This window comes from Fundulus heteroclitus, unplaced genomic scaffold (assembly GCF_011125445.2).
Source record: "Fundulus heteroclitus isolate FHET01 unplaced genomic scaffold, MU-UCD_Fhet_4.1 scaffold_60, whole genome shotgun sequence".
Taxonomy (NCBI): Eukaryota; Metazoa; Chordata; class Actinopteri; order Cyprinodontiformes; family Fundulidae; genus Fundulus; species Fundulus heteroclitus.
The window spans coordinates 184457-199713 of NW_023397033.1; the positions used below are offsets into that span (position 1 = coordinate 184457).

The following is a 15257-nucleotide window of genomic DNA, read 5'->3' on the forward strand; positions in this document are numbered from 1 at the left end:
GTGACTCACTGACTCAAAACCTGTGTTAAATTGTTCTATATTAGCCTGATGGACCACACATTTTTTTCCATTTTAAGCCTTTTTATATTTTTAAGATTTTTACAATAAATGTAAAGGTTTTTCTTCAATAGCTTCCAGCGGGGGGTGGAGGGGGAGTGGTGGTGGATGCGGACACCTGAAGCTGGGCGCCTCCGCTCATGAGCAAACACCTGCGGAGAGAGAGGGAGACAAACGGCTGCTGCCCGCTGAAGCCTTAGAGCACATTGTGCTCATACTACGCGCTTCCTGAACAGGTTGAATGTGATTGGCTTATGAGTAAGTCACCCCACGTGGAGTACTTTCCAGTGATTGGCTTATACAAGGGAGGCTTCTGATTGGTTGCAAACCATTCTCTGATTAAAAAAAAAAGTACGCGTGAATCAGCGCACGGCAAAGGAGTCTCAAAAATGCACACACAAATGCAGTGAAGTTTAAAGACCAGAGCTGTGCATGTGTGGATCTTGTCCTGTGTGTGCGTGGATTTTTTGTGCATTTGTGGATTTTTTTGTGCTTGCATGAATCAAACTGTGGATGTGTGGATTTTTTTGTGCATTTGTGGATTTTTTTTGTGCTTGCATGAATCGGGCTATGCATGCATGAATCGGGCTGTGTATGCGTGGATCTTGTCCTGTGGATGTGTGGATTTTTTTGTGCATTTGTGGATTTTTTTGTGCTTGCATGAATCGGGCTGTGCATGCATGGACCTTGTCCTGTGCATGTATGAATCACATATGTGCATTTGTGAATATCGAGACCGATTGGCTCCATAGACACTAGGGTGTAAACATGTGATTGCTAGTGTGTACCTGGATTTTTGTTTATTTTTTATTGTCAGGTCTCCACTAAGTGGATGCTATCTTGTTCTCTCCTTTTCCTCTACCCTATTTTTGTCATCTTTTCTCTCTTTTAGCATTTTGTGTCCTTTTCTCTTCCTTTCTTTCTCTTTTACCTTCCTATTTATGTGTCCATTGAATGTGAAATAGTCCCACAATAAAATCTAACACAACTTTTTGCATCTATAAATCAAGCGGAGCACTACAGCAAAAGCAGTAATGCTCCACCTTGTGATAGCAAATCTGTTGTGCTCCCTTTGGTATTAAGTCAGCAATTGTTAAATGACACTGCTATAACTGTAATTTAAATGTTGTATAGCACTTTGTGGTGATGTCTGTGAAAGGCATTTTGAAGCTCTACTGCTCCAAATCTGTCACTAATAACAGGTATGTATCATTCACCTTGATTTAGAAAGCCCAGAACTCAGTAGATGGAATAAGTAGATTTTTTTATCAATCTTTAGCACCACAGCTCATTCGTTTACTGCACTAAGCCATTTCTGATTCTCTGACAGAACCCAAATGTTGGCTCTCTTTTGGCATATTCTATCTATTTCTTTGTGGCAAATACATAGATCTTCTATTGGTTAGAAAAGTGTCCTTGCATTCTGAGAAGGCTGCTAGTACCCAGTTCGATCCCTGCAGACTGCCACTTATTTGTCCCTGAGCAAGATCCTTATTCCCAAATTGCTCCCCAGGCACAATTTAGGCAGCCCACTCGTCCCTAAGGGATGTGTTAAATGCAGAGACAAAACAATTCACAACTGTGTGTGAAAATAAAGGGAAATGTGTGCTTTTTTAAAAAAATCTCTTCTTTGTCTTCTCTAACCCCCAATCGATCGAGGCAGATGGCCATTCACACTGAGCCTGGTTCTGCTGGAGGTTTTCCTTCCTGTTAAAGGTGAGTTTTCCTGCTCAGTATGAAGGATTGCTGCAAAGCCATTGACAATGCAGACCACTCTCCACTGTGGCTGTACGCTCTTTTAGGAGGAGTAAATGCTGCTTTTCAAGACTCGATCCAATCTGCTGGGTTTGATTCGATAGGAAACTTTTTGTTATATAAGTAAACAGAACTAAATAACATGAGTGTAAGTAAAGCCCCTTGGGTACAATAAGTGGCCATCAGAGCACTAACGATTGGTAGCCTGATGGTCCTCTTTTTCCTTGTGAAGAACCAGTTTTGATAGTCCCAGTTAAACATGTTGATCCACTATGCAAAGATACTGCTTTTGAGGCTAAGTTTACCTATAACTCTTCGCACTGAAGAAGTCCCTTAAACAACAACAAAACGTTTCAACCAAAAACAAAAAAAAAACAAAAAAACAAAAAAAAAAAACATCAAAAGGACCTATTCACCTTTTTTCCCATCTTTTTTTCTCTACCTAGATCATTGGGATGCATCAGGACACTCAGGGAGATCCTAACTAACAGGATTTGAGGTTAGTGATGAAAAGAAATTATTTTTTCAAGTAGCACACAAACATCAGGTTTAATGTATACATAAACAAGCCATATTTCAAAACATGCTGATTCTCCCTTATAATGCTTATCTTTTTATAATGCTTAATTTTTTTTCAGTTTTAGAGGTTAGAAAATGCATCTTATGGCTAAGTTCTGCACATAAACTTGAGTGAGATGGAAGGAAAACTAGAACTGAAAGGTTAGAGAACTGCACTGATCATGAACAATGGCTTACCTCAGGTAGTAGATATTTCCTAAGCAAGTTCACAATGATTACATGTGATGGAAGAGGCTCATTAGGATCACTGCAAAGTTCAGAGGACCCAATCCGGAAGTCTAGTTGCATCTTCTCCATTCCATTGAAGAGGAAAAGCACATCCTTGGCCTGGTCTCTTTCCCCATTGAGTAATGGATGTTTTTTCAAATGAAGATACTTCCTGCCAACCAGATCTCTTAAAGAAACCACCCTGTTAAAGACATGATGATCATTGTTAAACAGCAAGTCGTAAGTAAAAGTTATAAAACACAGGCCTGACAAAATTAGAATTTATTGGTTTTACACATCACAAGTTTAACTACAATTAGTATCTCCGATCCAACACAGTTGCGACAGCTAAACTAGCTTTCATTCCTAAGCTAGCCTCCCATATTTATACGAGTTATTAGATAATTTCCAAAGATCAGGGCCCGTATTAAAACTTGTTAAAATAACAGTTTAATTCATCATCCAACATGAACACAATCCAGAATTTCTCCAGCAGGAGCAGGGGCACAGGACAGAGCTGCGGGGATGGGATTTGTGGCGTTAATCTGAAAGACGGAGGCTGGTAAAGACACGTTGGACAAAGTAGCAGAGACAGAGGCAGGAACCAGTGTCTTGGGCAGGGCTGCAAATGCTGAAGCTGATGTGTCGGTCTGAGCTGCAGAAATAGAAGCTTACATGTCGGGGTAAACAACAGATGAAGGTAATGACTGCTGGGGTCTGGAGCCGAAGATTTGGGCCAGCACTCGCTGGTGGATGTGCTCCATGCTTTTCAAAACCTCCACCCTGTAGTCTTACCCAGGACTCCACACGGGTTGGCCCGCTCAAGCCTCCTCCAAGGTAAGGTGTTTGATTTATGTAGTTGCTGGAGGGAGTAGGCTAGAAGTTGTTTTGTCTTCTTTTAACGCTTTTTCCAGATGTTCTGTAGTTATCCAGTTTACTTGGTACTAACTATGGTTAGGTCCTTGTGAGCCACTAAAACCAGTTTGCTACCATCTGCTGATTAAAACACAGCGCCCCTCATGGACAATATAGGAACTGCAGATTTTCAATTAAACGAAGTACATGTTTTTTTCAATAATTGTTTTTTCATTTGCTTCCTTTTATCTCCTCTTTCTTTCACCTTTTCTTTTTTCTTATTGTTCTTCCTTTCCTCTCCTACTTTCCCATTGTAGTGTCCATATCATTTGAGATAATTCCTGCATGAATCATAATAAAACTATTCACATTCATAAATCAAGCGGAGCACTATGACTTGTGAAAGTCAAATCTGATGAGCTCTTTTTGGCATTAACAATTGTTATTGCCATTTTTTTTTTTTTGAATAATGATAATGCATTTAGCCACCGGGCCGGACTAAATTGTTCGACGGGCCTGAACCGGCCTGCGGGCCATATGTTTGACACCCCTGATTTAAGGAAAAATTATACAAAGAGTGAAACGCATACACAGGCTGCAGGATCCCCAGGGAGCTACAATAAGTAACCAAAGCCCCGGGGATCCTGAAAATTAGGTAAAGTTAACAAAGAATGAGATTTAGACCATTGTATACTAAATTATAAAACTGAAAAAGTTATCAAATTTTAAACATTAACATTCTCCTTCCATAACACTTTCAGCATCACAACAAATATCTACTTCCCAATCATGGCCTTTTCAGGGAGTAACTTTTTAACCTACTCATTTGTTTTGACACAGTTAAATGTACTGGAAATATCCAAAAGTTTTCCTCAGTTCAAAAGATGAGTATCTTGTGAAATGTCCTCTTAAAGAGCGAACATGTGAGTTTTATTTGTCACGTCTCAAATTGAGAGAGGTTATAAAAACTCCACTGGAAATTAAATAAGCCTGGAAACTAAGGCCACCTACAGTTTGTCATGTTGGGTTTTCATGCTTGACGTAGATGGCTTATTTTACTCTTTCAAACCACCCATCTTCAAGAGTGTCTCTAGTCCTTTAGATGTAGTTGAAGCACTGAGTCATTTAACCCAATGAGTTGACAGTGTTGGGACATCCTTTTTTTGGCCACGTCTTGTTTTTCCAATGTCGAGGTCAGAGTTTCCGTGGCTGCAGTGGACTGCACCGTTGAATTTGCGATTTAGTGTTTGGTTCAAGTAGTCGGCAAGTGCTATTGAGTATAAAATGCGTCGGAATTTCTCTCTTCCTCATTGCTTATTGAATGCATAGCACTTAATGGCAGTGGTTCTCAACCGGTGGGGCGCGCCCCCCCGGGGGGGGCGCCGACACTCTCCCGGGGGGGCGCGAGTAGGCTACAGGATGGGAGTGGAAAAAAACTGGAAAAAAAAAATGTGCACTTTTTTTTTATCACTAAACTACTTTCATAAAAAGTTAAAGTTTTGTATATACACCGGTGCGGTCGGCCTACATATGTAGCAAGCATTTTGTCGGAGGAAAGGGCCCAACCGAAGAACATCCTGACCCAATTCCAGCGACATCAAGTAGTGAACAGGTAAGAGTATTTTGGTGGCCGACATGTTAATAATGAAGCGCCTGCTACCATGACAGCATATAGGCTATCATGGTAGCATGCGCTAACATGATACCCTGCTACCAGGATAGCTTACTCAAAAACATTTCAAATAAGACAAACATTAAACATATACCGATCCCTGGACGGTGATTACAAACAAAAAAACGGCCGATGACGCCATGACCGTCGCGCAGGAAAAAAACCCACAAAGCTTACCGTTCGATCAACTCAGCCCGTTTTCCATTTTTTTTAAGCCCTCGACACTCAAGCCATCGTTTGAGCTGAAGGTTGGTGTGTTCTTCGACAGTTCGACCAGTAATCCGTGTGCCTGGAACATCGTCTTGGGAAAGTTTAACGGCTGCAAAGTCGGTCATATCGCTGTTTCTGTTTTTATCCGCGAAAATGGTTTGGCTTGGGACCGATGCGTTGGCCTATGCACGGATGGTGCGCAGGCAATGACGGGGCGTGAGCGTGGCCTAGCTGCTCGCGTTCAGCAAGTAGCTCCACTTGTGAAATGGACACACTGCATGGTCCATCGCGAAGCACTAGCTGCTAAAAAAATGCCGGTTCTCTTTGACTCTGTGCTGAACCAATCCGTCAAAATAATAAATCTCATAAAATCACGGCCGCTAAACTCTCGCTTGTTTGGGGTCCTCTGCCAGGAGATGGGGTCAGGCACGAACAGCTGCTTCTGCACACTGAAGTTCGCTGGCTCTCCAGGGGGCGGGTGTTACAGCGGTTGTATGAGCTGCGAGAGGAGGTGAAGTGGTTTTTGACAGAAATCAAATCAGATCTGGCGAAGCATCTGGATGACACTATGTGGCTTGCGTCTCTGTCCTATTTGGTCGATATATTTGACCGCTTGAATGGCATCAACCTGTCTTTGCAAGGCCGCGAAACTCATATTTTGCTCCTTGCAGACAAAGTGCAAGCCTTCACACAAAAACTAAACCTCTGGCATGGCCGCATCAGTCGAGGGAACTGCGACATGTTCCCCTGCCTTACAGACTTTATAACTGATGCAGGCGCGTCACACGATTTCTCCTCCCTATTTCAATCAGCGTCTGAGCACCTGTCAGCAATGAGAAAACAATTTGCGACGTACTTTAAAGAGGATTATCGCTCTTTTGCATGGGTTCGAGATCCGTTTGTGTGCACAGCAAACGAGCTATCAATTGATATGCAGGAACAGCTTATTGAGCTGAAGAGTGACAGTAGACTGAAGGAACTCTTTAGCTCCTGTCCTCTTTCGTCATTCTGGGCAGCATTGATGCAGGAATACCCGGAACTCTGTGACGTCGCCTTGAAGATTCTCCTTCCTTTCGCGTCGACATATTTGTGTGAGGCAGGATTCTCAAAAATGACTGCACTCAAAACAAAATACCGCAATCGTGCACAAATCGAGGATGATTTGAGGCTATGCTTATCAAACATTGAGCCAAGAATTGAGGATCTTTGCAAGGCAAAGCAGGCTCAGGTCTCACATTAACATCACCTAATTATATAGCAATAGCCTAGTAATGATAATAGGCCAACTGATGATAATAATAATAACAACAACAATAAAGCATGTAACCTCATAATTATATAGCAATAGCCTTGTAATAATGATAGGCATATACTACTCATAATAATAATAATAATAATAGTAATAATAATAATAATAATGCCTGCAAGCTCACATTAGAAGTCTGGTGCTACTGCCAATTATAGCAATAGCCTAGTAATGATGATAGGCCTACTGATGATGATGATAATAATAATAATAATAATAACAAAAAAAAAAGCATGTAACCTCACAATTATATAGCAATAGCCTAGTAATGGTGATAGGCCTACTGATGATAATAATAATAATAATAACAAAAAAAAGCATGTAACCTCACAATTATATAGCAATAGCCTAGTAATGGTGATAGGCCTATACTACTCATAATAATAATAATAATAATGCCTGCAAGCTCACATTAGAAGTCTGGTGCTACTGCCAATTATAACAATAGCCTAGAAATGATAATAGGCCTACCTACCACTACTGATGATGGTAATAATAATAATGTGGGCATCAAAATAATAGCCTAGGGCTATCTATCTATCTATCAATCTATGCAAGGTAGAGCGGGGCGGGGGGATGGGGGATCTGGGCGGGGGCACTGGGGCCCCAACTGCAATGAACCAGCTTTGGGGGGGCCCAGCTTGCAAAAGGTTGAGAACCCCTGACATATGGAATGACAATCTCCTTCCACCTCTTCTCCTTCACTGGGCTCAGTTGAGTTTCGATATGTTTGTGTTCCATGCAGTGGCGGTTCTAGACCAAATTTACCAGGGGGCCAAGGTGGGGCCAGTGTTTTTTCACAGGGGCACAGAACAAAAAACTGAAAAAAAAAAAAAATAATAATATAATATATTAATATAATTTAATACTATTAAGTGAGCCATGTGTAGCTCTGGAACTGCAGGTTTAAGATCCCTGATCTAGCAGTTAAAACTTTGCCCCCAGCTCATAAGCTAAACGTGAAACATCTTAAGTTTTAAATTCTTTTTATTTAAAAAGAATTAAATTAAAATTTTTAAATTTTATTTAAAAATAATTAATTACAGTAAAACTGTACAGGTAAAAAATAATATTGGTCAAAGTGACCAATCAGTTATGGTTTCTTTGCCATTGCAAATAATTATGAGAAGTGTATTTATTATCATGTCTTTAGTACAGGGGCCATAACAGGGGCCAGAACCATTTCTACAGGGGCATGGGCCCCTGTTGGCGCCTGTCTAGAACCACCCCTGGTTCCATGTCCTGTGCTTCTTTCTTTGTGGGGACCTGTTGGGCCCAAAGCTCCAGGGATTTGATGACTGATAGTTTATGTTCCAGTGGAAGCTGAGATTGAAAAAGTAGGTATTGGTCTGTGTGTAGGGATTTTCTATTGACTTCAGCAATGAGGCTTCCATCTCTCTCAATGCCCGTTTTTCCATTCAAAGTCCCAGGATTTAAATACCTGGGGAAATGTATTTTTACCTGGGTAAAATGAATTTCGTGTAATCTGTGTGCCTTCTATTTCCACTGTTTTGAAAGGTTGTAAAACATTGCACCTCACTTCCAACCATCTAAACGTGGACATAGTAATGTTTAACTTTTGTGAACAAGTTAAAGGTGAATGTCATTACTTCATTGTTTATGTTTATTAGGACATACCGAGAACAATTGTCTAATACAAGGATAATCTCGTATGTGTAACCTGGATTCATATAAACATTAATGCTCAATATGACATGATTGGAGGGATTTTGCTGACCACATGCTTTCTATGATAAATCAGAGTAAGGTTATTGACGGGACATGGAACTCACATTTTTCAGCTTTCACAAATAATCTCTTTTCCAGTAGCCTGTGTTGTGCTATTACACACTGTTTTAAGTAATTTAATGTTTGAATAAATAACTGTTAGATAACTGTTAAAGGTTGGATAACCTGTTAGATATTGCCCAGTGAATATCAGCCCAAACAGGTGATATTCACCTGCAGCATGTGGAAGCGGGGACCGCAGCATGGGGGTCTCTGCATTTCTGATGGATAGTGGCTCGGCTCCTAGGTCAGCTTTCTCCTGCACAGCTTAAACAGACCACCACTGGTTTAATTATGATGTTAGTTTCACAGAAAGCAGACTTTACTCAGCTTGGTTGACCATGCAGATGCTTGTGAGTCTTCGAGCCCCATGAGGCCCGTATCAGTGGCTGGTCTCCCCAGCGCCGGACACTCTCCATGAGGGTCCGCAGGCAAAGAGGAAGAGAAATTTGGTATATCCTGTATCACAGCACCCTGCTGAGGGGGCTATTCGTTGGAGCCTGTAAAAGTCTCAAATTTCTTTGCTTACAACTCAGTCAGATTTTTCCTCATGGCTTGATTGCACAACACCTGGAACGCCAGTCTAACATGTTGTCTCTGTTCTTCAAGGGCATTAGATGAGCTAACTGCAAGCATCGGGACAAATAGCTGGAAATCCAGGACTCTCTTTCCTGGATTTCTGAATTTGACTATCTTTCCATTTAAACAAGGATTATGAAGGGTGATAACCAATGACTGGTGTTGACTAGTCTCTGTGATTTCCAGAAACTATACGTTCAACAGGTTCAGTCTGATGTGTTGTTGTAATTCTTTACCATGTAATGCAAAAGCGTTGACTGCTGCAGGCAGGGGAGAAATATGAATATTGCGTAGTTCAACCAGCTGATTATCAAAAAGGTTTTGCTCAAACCCTGAGTCAATTAAAGCATGGAGTATAGTGGATTATTGATTAATTAATATCAATATTAACGGTTGTGAAGAATTATCAGGGAGCTGGGTAAGACAAGCCGGGAATTACTCTTTCTGAAAGTGACTTCCAGTATTCATGTAGGTACTGACGGGCTCGCCCTTTTAATCAGAGTGGAGGTGGTGCCTATTGGAGGCAGCAGGGGAGCTGGCTTCCTGGGAGAGCATGATGCTCCCCAGTGCCACAATGCCAGACAGGTCACAAAAAAAAAAAAAAAAATGTGCAGGTGGTTATGTAATGGCCTGCCCAACCACTATACAAGTCAACCCCACTCTACAAGTGGTGTTGTCACTCTTCAAGAATCAGCCTGCATTGGTTCCTTCTGAGGTGGATCTCCGGGAGGGTTTACATTGAGCTATCTGACAAAGGATTGCTGTGTGGTGGGACAAGATGATTTTAGTCTTTTTTCTCTCAGTCTACACAGTCTGTTATCAATTCTGATGGCAAGGGTAATGAGCTCCTACCAATGCTGGGGCTCATCTCAGCAGACTATTTCATCCTTTAACTTTGTATGAGGCATGATTGAAAAGGAGCTTAAACATTCCAAACTGATGAAGCAGCTATATAGCAAAATCTGCCACTGATCTGAGTCCCTTTAGGCCCGTTTACACTACACTTTTTTAATCGAGCCGAGCCCAGTCTGAGCCTGGATCAGTTAACCAAGCCGAGACGACCGTTTACACACAACCACTATCCCGGTTCCTTGGTTGCTCCTCGCCTCCTAGTGACGATCTGCGGTACTGCTGCTCTCTGGGATTGAAGGCGGGACCGAGCAAATCAAAATGGCGGCACCCGTAACATTCAGGATGTTATGGTTAGACAGAGTCGGCTTTTGGGACGTGGATAAGACAAACAAACGTCTAATAAGGATTACAGACACAGGAAACAACAACAGACACTGAGGTTCATCACACTGCTAAGCAGAATCATCTCTGGAAATCGTGTGGCATTGTAAGGAAGCTAGTATTTTTATGAATGTCTGAAAGTTGTCTGAATGGAGTGTGAATCGGGACTTGCAGCCAGACACGCCGGAAAAAACGTGGACAGTCAGCTGACTGTAAGGGGATGACGCAGTCTGCTCATGTGCTCTTCGTTATCAGATAACCAGGATAAAAAAAAAAAAACAGTCCGAGACCTGCTCAAGAACTGGTCTGCAGTTAGCGTGGTCCGGTTATGTTTAGCGCTGTTCAGTTCAGTCTGCTGAACTTTACACACAAGAGTTATCTCGGTTACCGAGTTCGGACTGGTCTCGGCTCGGTTAAAAAAGTGTAGTGTAAACGGGCCTTTTGTCTCAGATTAAGCATGTCCAAGAGCCTGTTAAAACTTGGCAATTAAGAAAGAGATTAAAGGCATCATCAACAGAAGGATTGGGGCGGTTTGCAAAAAAAAAGAGAACTTTGCAATAGGAAACCCCACATTTGCCATTCTCACCTATATAGTGTTCTGGGGTGGGTGAGGCAGTGTTTTGAAAGCAAGCTGTTGTTGCTACGGGTGGTTCTTCAAAGGAAGTTCCTGCTCATGGTTCTGCTCTGTCAGACTGGCCTGATGATTCTGACATGATTGGAGAGATTCTCCTGACCCACAGGCAGAAAAAGTCAAGCATGACACAGAGATCGGTTCAATGTTATTTATGCTCCTTATTTCAAAGATGAGTTGTTCTTTAGTAACCACCAATTGGAACCAGATCTGGGCTCAGGGTGAAAGCTTGTTGAGGCAGACACATCACAGGCAGGCAAGTGGATGGAACTGATCTTGGATGGTAAGGCAGGGTTAGGGTTAGGATAGCGGGCAAGCAGGTAAATGAACTAGTAGTTAAAGACAAATATATAATGATACTCAATACTCAGTTGCTAGAGTCAAGTCTTCAGTATTTCCTAATGCTTCTAAGTGGGCTCATCAAGCTTAGAATGGTAGCCCTGTTGCTCCTTATAAATACCGCAAATAATGACTAGAATGGCACACAGGTGTGTCACCTGTAGCAGATAAGCCACACCGTCCAGCAGTGACCCTCAGGTGGTGGACAGGACTCACACAGCCACACAAACACAGACTCACACACCAAGCTCATGAGACATATCTTAACAAGTAAATGGCTTTATACTTATTTCCAGATATAGTACAAAAATACAATTCTTTTAAAATAGAACAAAAAAAAAATTTGTTTTACTTTTAAAGTTACTTTTTGTTATACAACATACTAAAGAAATTTGATTCAGTTGATATGTGTTGATATGAATCAAATTTACACAGACTTGATTATCCTCATATTAAGCAAATGTTCTCTGAATGTTCAAATAATCATATGAACAATGAAGTAATGACACTCAAACGTTTTCACAAAAGTATGATATCACTAGTTCCACATCTAGATGGTTGGAAATGAGGTGCAGCAAACTGGATTCGCTCTTCCGCACTCCTAACGGAGGGGATACACATTCTATCGGGGATAATAAATTTTGCAAGACACTAGTACGTCTGTTGCATACACCCTTATACAAAACAGAACATGCCTATTGAATTAGAGGTGAATTGCTTCAAATAAATAAAATAAGAAGTCTAATTACCTTCTATCCAAGCATTTAGAATTATCATGGATGATAGAATGTACATATTTAAACAAAAAGCAAATATTTGACTCACTTTGAGAGCTGGTTGAGGTCTTCACATGAGAAAGGAACAAGCAGCTTGAACCGAGTCATTGTGGTTCCTTTACACCAGTCCAGCACCAGCTTTCGAACTATGTAGCCTTCCCAGTCCCACAGCACCATACAAGCAGCACATTGAGTCCACGACCTTCACTCCAGGTATTGGTAGGCTCAAAAAGCTGTTCTTCAGTCAGAGAATGGCTAGAGGAGATCTGAGTTTGGAAAGGTGATTGGAGAAGTCCCGCCCTCTCCTCATCTCTTCTCTCTATAATAAGCGGAGCAACATGCATGGTCTCTGAACTAAAGAGACATCCAAACTGTTCCTCCTCTTTAGGAAGGTGGTTAAACACATCAGCAGCTTCCTCTTGTGGATCTCTATGGGGTCTACAGTGAGAGAAAAAACATGTCTGTGTAAAAAGTGTGTTAAAATACAAATTTTTCACCCAAAATACACCTTAGACACATGCAATTAAACAGCTATAAAGTAATTTAATATTTAATGAAATAACCTCGTATGTCAGGTATTGTCTGTAAAAATATTCCGATTTGGCTTTGAGATTAGGACAATAGGTGGAAAGAGGGATTGGAGGTCTAGAATTATTTAATATATAAGGCAAGGCAAGGCAAATTTTATTATATAGCACAATTCAGTACAGAGACAATGCAAAGTGCTTTACATGATTAAAATATAGGAATAAAAGCAAGTAGGGATAGAATGTAGAAAAACAAAAAAAGAACATTAAAAACAGTAAAAACAGTTTAACTGGAACATTCAAAGGCAATTTTAAATATATGTGTTTTAATCTTGATTTAAAGGAACTCAGGCTTTCCGCACTTTTACAGTTTTCTGGAGAAGTTGTTCCAGATAAGTGGAGCATAGGAACTAAATGCTGCTTCTCCGTGTTTGGCTCGTGTTCTAGGTATGCAGAGAAGGCTGGAGCCAGAAGACCTGAGTGGTCTGGAGGGTTGATTACACTGATAACAAGTCTGTAATGTATTTAGGTGCTAAGCCATTTAGGGATTATAGACTAACAGAAGTATTTAAAGTCTATTCTCTGAGATACAGGGAGCCAGTGTAATGACTTTAGAACTGGGGTTATGTGCTCTACTTTCTTAGTCTTAGGGAGGACGCGGGGCAGCAGCGTTCTGGATCAGCTGCAGCTGTCTGATCCACTTTTAGGTAGGCCTGTTGAAAACACCGTTGCAGTAATCAATTCGACTAAATATAAAACGCATAGATTAGTTTTTCCAGATCCTTCTGAGACATTAGTCCTTTAATCCTGGAAATGTCCTCAGGTGATAGAAAGCCGACCTTGTAATTGTCTTTAGATGCTTTTGAAGGTTCAGGTCTGAGTCCATCACTACACCCAAATTTCGGGCCTGATCAATGGTTTTAGCTGAAGTGACTGAAGCTGTGTGCTAACTTTTGATCTCTCCTCTATTGGTCCAAAGATTATTACTTCAGTTTTGTTTTTATTCAATTGAAGAAAGTTGTTTGACACATCCAGGCATTGATTTCTTCTAGGCATTTACTCAGTGCCTGAAATGGTTCATAGTCACCTGGTGACATAGTGATGTAAAGCTGTGTGCCATCTGCATAGTTATGGTAGCTGATGTTGTTATTTTTTATTATCTGAGCTAGAGGGAGAATGTAGATATTGAAGAGGAGGGGACCCAGGATGGACCCTTGGGGACCCCACATGTGATACTGATACAAAAAAGTCCCTGTCCTTTAAGTAGGATTTTAAACCAGTGGAGAGCTGTACCAGAGAAGCCGACCCAGTTCTCCAGGCGTTCTAACAGGATGGAATGATCAAACAGTATCGAATGCTGCACTGAGATCCAATAGAACCAGCACGGTGTTTCTTCCACAGTCTGTATTTATATCGATGTCATTAAACACCTTGATAAGGGCCGTCTCTATACTGTGGTGAGCACGGAAGCCAGACTGGAATACGTCAAAGCGGCTCGGTCGTAGTTAAGAAGGTGTTTAATTGTTGAAATACAGCTTTTCAATAATCTTACTGATAAAGGGGAGGTTTGAGATGGGCCTATATTTTCTGGAAGTAGAAGTTTGTCTAAGTTGTTCTTTTTCAGAAGTGGTTTGATAATTGCTATTTTAGGGAACTGGGGGAAAACACCTGACAGAAGGGACGTGTTTTTTATCTGAGTCAAATCAGACGCTATGACAGGTAAACTTTTTAAAGAAAGCTGTGGGTAGAACATCAAGGCAGCAGGAGGAGGAACTTAGTGCTGAGTGATCTGCTCTAAGCTTTTGTAGTTTATTTGGCTGAAATGAGACATTTGTCAGAAGTAGTTCCAGTGGAGAACAGCATTGGTTCTGGTGTTGATATGGTAATACAAAGTGATCCTCTAATTTTTAGGATTTTCTCAGTAAAGAAAGTTAGCAAATTCATTGAGGCCCTGGTGGAGTGGAGTTCGGAAGCCACGGACACAGGAGGAGGATTGTTAGCCTGTCGACTGTGGAAAATAAGACACAGCATTATTAAATGTTTTCTTAATGGATCTCAGAGAGAAAAAAGATTTCTTTGCATTTTTCAGTTGGTAAGTTATATCTGTAAAGTCGTTTCTATATATATATAATATATATATATTATATATATATATAATATATATATATATATTATATCATAGTGAACCTGGAGTCTGTTTCTTTCTCCACCTGCGTTCAGCTTTTCGACATTCCCTTTTTCACCTTAAATGCTGGAGCATTTCTCCAAAGAGATTTGTCTCCCGGAAAGAACTTTCACTTTAACTGGAGCAATGCAGTCAATGATGTGAGACTTAGAGACTGAAAGTTATCTACTAGCTCATTTACTGAGTAGACAGCCCAAGGTTAAAGTAGCAAAGAGTAAGCTGGAATAAAAGTTTCCGTGGCATTGTCCTTAAAGGTGCGTTTTCTTATGATGGTCCCTTTGGCTAAATGAGTCACTGGTAATTATGCTTCAAAAGGTAACAGAAAAGTGATCAGATAGGGCAACATCACTTACATTGACGTTAGAAATCTTAGACCTTTAGTGATGATTAAGTCTAATATGTGTACCCTGTTTTGTGTTGGAGTTTTACATGTTAAGTTAAACCAAAAGTTTCTAAGTGTGTCACACAGTTCTTTTGCAATTCTGTCTTCCGGGTGGTCAAGTGAAAGTTGAAGTCTACCACAATAATTAAAACAGTCATAATCAACACATATCTCAG

At 40.9% G+C, this 15257-nt stretch overlaps 1 protein-coding gene across 1 annotated transcript in view; it reads right to left on the bottom strand.

Moving 5' to 3' along the window:
* The window catches only part of nlrx1 (NLR family member X1), a gene marked incomplete in the record, with an annotated part of 121738 nt that overhangs the window by 56027 nt on the left and 50454 nt on the right, over window positions 1-15257 (bottom strand). Inside the window, 2 exon segments of the mRNA XM_036133296.1 lie at window positions 2569-2800; window positions 12037-12347. Of these exon segments, the coding sequence (XP_035989189.1) occupies window positions 2569-2800; window positions 12037-12164 (360 nt within the window).